Source organism: Antechinus flavipes, chromosome 5, assembly GCF_016432865.1.
Source record: "Antechinus flavipes isolate AdamAnt ecotype Samford, QLD, Australia chromosome 5, AdamAnt_v2, whole genome shotgun sequence".
In the NCBI taxonomy this organism is placed as follows: Eukaryota; Metazoa; Chordata; class Mammalia; order Dasyuromorphia; family Dasyuridae; genus Antechinus; species Antechinus flavipes.
The window spans coordinates 13,115,828-13,122,801 of NC_067402.1; the positions used below are offsets into that span (position 1 = coordinate 13,115,828).

Sequence of the window (6,974 nt, forward strand, 5' to 3'; positions counted from 1 at the left end):
AGATCTTCCTAACTTTTGAATAAAGAAAATTTTGGTGAATCAAATGTTTTCTTGAAGACAAAATTTTAGAGACATCTTTCAGTCTACTTTTATGGAATATCCCATTTTCTTAAAGGAGGTGGCAAAACTTGAGATGCATCTTTTTTGCATCTACTTTTACAGAATAACAAATCCTTTATTCAAGGAAATGCCTACCTTTCCCCTCTCTTTCCCACCATTTTGTGCTTCCAATATATAGATTGGGGGAGAGGGGAAGGCAGTTAGGTGGCTCAGTGGTCAGAGCACCGGGTCGGAGTCAGGAAGATCCATCTTCCCCAGTTCAAATCCAACCTCAGACTCTTCGTAGCTGGGTGGTTCTGGGCAAGTCACTTGCCCCTGTTTGCCTCAGTTCCTGCCCTGTCAAGTGCACCTGAGAAGGAAACGCCACCCTGAAGGACCTCTGCCAAGAACAGGGCCCCCGGAGCCGGGTCCGGGTCTGCCCGGGCAGAGAGCCAGCACGTCAGCCAGTCCCCTCGGCTCTGAAACCCGATCTCAGCCCTCCTCTCTGACTTCCCTCGGCTCCTCTTTCCCAAGAGAGGCCCGAGTGCTGAGTCACTGAAAAAAGAAAGTAGAATAAGAATGATCCCACAGGGGCCTCTAGGGGCTAAAGTCGATGACCCAAGAGCTTCTGGTCCCGGCTAACTCGGATGATGCGAAAGGACGTCACAGTTCGGCTCTTGCACAACCTTAATAAAGTTTCCTCTAAATTCATACCCCACCCCTGCTCCACCCCTCCCCCCCACCAAAGATTTGTCAAAATGTTGGATTTTCCCAAGAGAGTCCATATCTGAGTCTCGCCCCCAATAAATACAGATCAGAGATGTCGGGAGGCTCACTCTGCCCTCCGACCACCAGACTCCCCGGCCTGCCTTCAACGCTCTGAGACATGGGCCCTCTGCTCCAGAGTAAGTAAGGGGAGGCCGGCCCTGGCCCTGCCCCAGCTGTGAGAGTGTGTGTGAGAGTGTGTGCGCCTGGCTGTGGCCCGTGGAAGGCAGCCAGCAGGAGGAAGTTCAGCCGAGCAGCTGCGCGGTGAGCTCACCCGCTCTCCCTCTCCCCAGTCACAGGGTCCCTCAGGCCGCTGGCCCTCACCCTGGCGCTGCTCGTCGCCACGGCCGCCCGCCCCACCCCGGACGCCTCGGGGGTCTCCAGCAAGCCGTCATCGGGCCCTGCCGACCTGATCGTGTGCAAGAACCTGGCCGACCTGCTGCGCAAAAAAGCTGACGCCCTGATGGAGGTGGGTAGGAGGCTGGCTGGAGGCAGGACTGGTCCTCCGGGCCCTGGCTCCAAAGCAGGGACGCTTCCCCTTAGTGAGAAGTGCCTCGGACCCGGGCAGTCAGAGACAGAAGCCACCCTTTCTTCTCGGCTCGCTGGGGCTTGAGAGGTCGCTTTCCCCCCTGGGGGGACCAGGTCTCCTAGACCCGATGGACTTCAGGGGACCCGGCTGCCACCCCCAGGCCCATCCTTGATCTGGGATGACCTCCATCTACTTGTCTGAGCCTCCTTTTTCTGGGAGAAAATAAGGACTCTACCTTGCTGGAAGGATCAGAAAATGGCCAGCTCCAGGGAACACTGGGTTTCTTGGCAGCTGGTGGCCATGGTCTTAAGATCCTTGGAATGTGAATTCTCAATAGTGAAATCTTCCTCAAAGGGAAAAACTATTTAAGATGCTAAGACATAGGGTCCCTTTCCCCTGGCATGGTGGAGCATGGTCTGCCTTTGGTGGGAGATCTCAGAATTGTGATGTCATCTATGGGATGAATTTATCCCATGAATTTATGGCTCCTTATGGCCCAGGCAAAGTTGGGAAGAACAATTACGCCCAGGCCAGAAAGAGCCATAAATTCATTTTTAGAGAAAAGTCTCATCTTTCTGTGGTCCAACCCAGACTAAAGATCCTTAGCTGGGGAAGGAAAAGAATCAGGGGAACTGTGATCTTCGAGGATCTGACTCAAAGGGTGTAATGTGGCAAGGGGTTGTCAGTCTCGCTCTGAAATTTGGCATTGCGGTCGGCAATAGCGGAGATGCAAAGATGCACATTTTGGCCTGCTCTCGGGGGGCATTCGCTCACCCATCTAGCTGTCCAGAAATGAAGTGTGCCGGCTGGGCAGATAGCGAGGGAGGCCCCCTCTGTGGGAGTCCTTGAGCGAAGCTGAGGGGATCAGAGAGTGGTTTCCATGGGGGCACGGGTTGCACCTGATACCCACCCGGGCTCCCTGCCAACCCAGAGGTTCTGGGATGCTGGGACTGGGTGCCTACTCGTCTCTTTAAAAATAGCCATGGGATCATGACTGCTTTGCCTCTCTTGCCAGGGCAAATGCGACAACAGCAGCACGATACTAGCTGAAAACAACCTGGTCTTTCCCAACTTGACAGATCAAGATGGATGCTTCTCTTCTGGATTCAATAAGGTACCCAGCCCCTGAGCCACCAAACAAATGGGCTGCAAAGGAACGTGGAGACCCTCCTTTCATGGAAGCCTCGTTTATTATTAATGAGGAAAGGGCAGCCCTCGCTGCATCAGGGAGACCTCTCGCCCACTGGCACGAGGCACAGGGCTCATGACTCCCACCTTCATGGGCTCTCCATGGCCTCACACTTGAATCAATGTGGGACACCTTGATTCCTGGGCACTTGGCTCCTAACTAAGTGTGTGACCGCCCGTGTTCACAGGCAATGTCTAGGCTATGAGTACACACAGAAAATGAGTAGCTATGGGACCCATAGAACTATAAATAAGGGAAAGGAGGACTTCTACTGCTACTTTGAGATCCACTAGTACCTAATGGGGAATATGCCATATAGGAGAAAAGAAGGAACAGATAGATGGATGGATGGAGGGAGGGAGGGAGGGAGGAAGGGAGAGAGAGAGAGGGGGATGGATGGAGGGATGGATGGATGGAGGGAGGGAGGAAGGGATGGAGGGATGGAGGGAACAGATAGATAGATGGATGGATGGATGGATAGCAATAGAGATATATTCATTATACATATTTTCTATGTTCATCTATCTATTTAATATGCATTTCACAAGGCAGCTAATTTAAAAGAGGTCCCAAATGATGGTCTCATTTTCATGTCTTTAAACAAACCTGGGTATCTCTGTTGGTGTTGATGTATTTTTACACTTCAAAATCTCCAAGAATTAGAAGCCTGTGAAAGATGTTAGCCAGATTATCTTCTATTCCATGGTCTATTGACCTCTCCTCTCTAGCTGGCCATTGGTAGGCTATCAAGCTCTCTTTCTTCATAAAATCATTCTGATCGGCCCTTCTCCCATCCAAACAGTGAGATAATCTGTCCTGAATCTTAATTACTCCATGAAAATAATCCAAGTGCAAGACCCACTGACCTAGGGAAGGTCTATAATTTAAGACAGAAAAGAGAATAGGGAAAATCTGGGGAATTCAGCCTATTCCCAGATCTCAACACCTGTTTGGCTTTTAGTGAAATCACTGAAGTGGTGTCTCTGCTTGTCCAGATGGAAAATAAGGCAGCTGGACTTTTCCAACTCCATAGGGTCACTGGGAGGAGAAATGGGATGATATTGTAGAAAAAGCATTTTAATTTTGTTAGAGGGGTAAGGAAAAGGGGGAAAGGGGCAATATAAGTTCTGCTTTGAAAGACCTATTTTAATTATTTTATATACTTTTCCCCCCATTGGTAACTATAATTTTTCTATTTTTCACATAAGGAGACATGCCTGATAAAGCTCATCAGTAAACTGCAGGAATTTGACGGGTATCTCCAGTTGTGGAAAATGAGCTGAGAGAAAAGCAAAGCAGGACTGGAACATTAAAAACACTCACGACTCAACTAGCCGAGTCTCTGAAATTATTGGTGAGTTTCCCTTTGCCCATTTCAAGAAACAATGGTCCCAACTTAGAAATGGCCATAGGCAGGTCCAAGGAACAGGCTTCCCCAAGAAAACTTGAAAGTCCTTTAAACTGCACTACTTCTCAAAAAAAAAAAAAAAAAAGATAGCTAAAAGCCAACAAAAAGCCCCATCACGGGCTTCCTGACAATTACAGCGCTGCTTACCCTCTCTTTCTGTGGAAGCTGTTGGGACATCTCATTTTTGTGCCAGCTGTAGAGAGTTGAAACAAATAATATTCAACATTAACTTCGGAAGTCCTTGAGAGACAGGAAGTGGGAAATGTCTCTTCATGTGCCTGTCTGAAACACGTGCCGGCTGTCAAGAAAACGTAAAGAAAAAAAATTCACGACCGCAGCCCCAGAAAAAAGTATACAGTCGTTTTTCACTTTTAGGACAGGCTTTTAAGGGAATTCTTGAGAACTTGCAGCATAAAAAGTCTTAGGAGGGGTTAGCAGAGGGTTAGGTGTGGCGATATCAAGGAGATGGTAGGCAAAAGTGACAAGGAGTCTGTGAGCACTCCAGCCAGATTCCCAAGATTTCATACATTCCAAGAATGGGAGATTCCACTTGTAGCCACTGATTGCCTTCCCCTTCTGACTCACACCCGTTCTTCCAGGCAAGTCCAAGACTAAAGGAGGGAGATAAGAGTAGGTCAGGAGGACATGTCTGCAAAGAAAGTCATGGCTAGAAAATCTTTCAACTCTAGAGGGGATTTTTTAATCACTGAAAAGAAGAATAGAAATACTAGACCCGTGGTGTATATAGAGAGTGTGTGAGAGTTTGTAAAGGGTGCTAAGTCTGAAGTCTATAGAGCCCTCAGAGCAATTTGAGGAAATATTGGACGTTTCCTAATAGAATAAAAAATATGCCTTAGGTTGACAAGTTCCTAATTTGATAAAGGATCTATCTCCTGAAGTTTACAAAGGGAGTAAAGTCTCATGGAGACATCAGAAAATAGATCCTTTACATGTTATCGTGCTTCCCAGAGAACATGTTCAAGGTACAGTCAGATGATCACACAGATAGGATTGTGGGCTTTGTATACTACCGACAGACACAGATGGAGGACAACTTCTGTTTAGCTTCCAGTGTTTTTACACTGGCTCCATGAGATCAATTTTCAACAGCCTCCAAGAGAGCTTTGCACATAGTAGGTGCTGAAAAGTGGGAGAGTAAGTGAACCATGTAGGGCTAAAAATAGGGGAGCCACCGAGGCCGAGCAGGTGGAAGCACCGAGCCGAATCTAAGCTTGACTTCCGTATTGTCTTCTTGAAATGTGCTCGCTTAGCTTCTCGATGAAGTTTACACCTGAATTTGGACCTGGAATCCTCTCCCTTATCAGATACTTCTCTCTGTAAACATCAACCAGGAAAAAGGCCAAGTCAAACATCCCAGGTGCATAACTACTTGATGAAGTGAATTACTATGTGCTCTTTTTAGGCCCCTGAAATAGGTTTGCTTCTTAAGATGCTAAAAATCTAGGGTAGATTCTAGTTCTAACTTTAGGGGATTATCAATGGTTTGAGAAAAAGTCAGAAGGATTTGGGGTGGCTGGTTATGGTTTTTCTTCTGTCACTAGAACAAAGGGAGGAAAATCTGTTTCTTGTACAGCCTGGGGACCTACCCGGGATCCTTGTGAGGAAGAAGGATCAGAAAGAGATCACATCAAACGCTGTGGAGGGACTGGTCAAAGTGCCTTCCTCTCACAAGCTTTGGTCCATGTTAGCAGTATTTCCCAACCATAGCCATGTCTCCCAGAAATAATGGAGGGCCTTCTCCACCAGAGTATTTCAGAAAATGACTTAAAATCATCTTTTTTATTTCCTTCCTCCAGATGAAGGGGGCAGATCCAGTACCTACCCTCAACCCAACTGCCTCCCATAACCTGGTTTTAAAACTGAAGAGTCTGGAAAAGTGGTCCAGGGAGGTGGTTTTCCGTCTCAGCCTGTGTCGCTACATCAAGTTCATGCAGCATACCATTCGGGCTATTCGGAAAATGGACCCCACGAATGCCAGTGCTTGAACGTTTTAGTTCATGCCTGTTCCTTCCTTCATTGAAAAATCTGTCCAGTGGGCAGATGGCCATGTTGTTCTTTATGAAGAACCAAAAAAGTATGAGCAAGTGAGAATATTGCTTTTAATAATTTAAAATTAATTTATTTGTATTTAAGTAATATTTATTCCCATAAGGTAATTATTAATTTATATATTTTAAAAACATTTTAAAGGATTTCTATTTTTTTTACATGTGATCTTAATTGAGAAAGGAACTGCCATTCTTGTTCCCTGGGCTCAGAACCAGGGAATTGAAATAAACGAGCAGGTTTTACCTCCAATGATCTGCTAATCAAAAGACGGGCTTCAGAATCAGAAAGCCTGGGCTCAGGTCTCTGCTTTGACACTGACCCACAGACTAGATGATCCTGGGCAAGTCATTGAGTTCTCTCTGGCTCACAAAACTCATTAAAACAAAGTACAGAGAAAGTGCCAACCTGCCTTGGTAAAAAGAATTTCATTATTCAAAGCCTCCTCAACCCAGTGAAATCACAGGTTTACTCTCTTTCCTCATTCTGAAAAATAATTATTTATGTTATATTTATGAAATTTTCATAATTTTAAAAGAAACTTTATATAATTTAAACTATTTTAAATAAATTATCTTTTGTAAAATCTACTTTTTGTGATTAGTTCGATCAAAAAGAATTATTTATGTTATATTTATGAATTTTCATAATTTTAAAAGAAACTATGTAATTTGAACTATTTTAAATAAAATTACCTTTCGTAAAAATCCATTTTTTGTGATTAGTTCGACCAGCTTTCTCATGCAACAAAACCTTTTGTCATCCTTCACCAGATTCTGAAACAAAAGGGGGGGAGGGGAGTAAAAAAGGAGGACTTTGGGAGCAATCCTGAAGTCAAAGGAGTCAGCATGTCCAAGACTGTAAGTGACAGACTGACCCTCATAGGTGAAAGGAGTTTCTAAAACTGGGAATCCCTACACAGACCAACTCATAATTCCAATCCCAATTAATACCCCCCCCAAAAAAAAGATCCAAAA

General features: G+C 45.5%; 1 protein-coding gene across 1 annotated transcript; it reads left to right on the top strand.

Annotated features, from left to right (window-relative positions):
- Nucleotides 1–805: 805 nt before the first annotated feature.
- Nucleotides 806–6,549, top strand: IL6 (interleukin 6). Its single transcript, XM_052000157.1, is given in 6 exon segments — nt 806–944; nt 1,098–1,273; nt 2,349–2,447; nt 3,731–3,785; nt 3,788–3,876; nt 5,748–6,549. Coding segments are annotated over 6 exon segments (627 nt in total). The 5' UTR covers nt 806–925; the 3' UTR covers nt 5,937–6,549.
- Nucleotides 6,550–6,974: the final 425 nt, after the last annotated feature.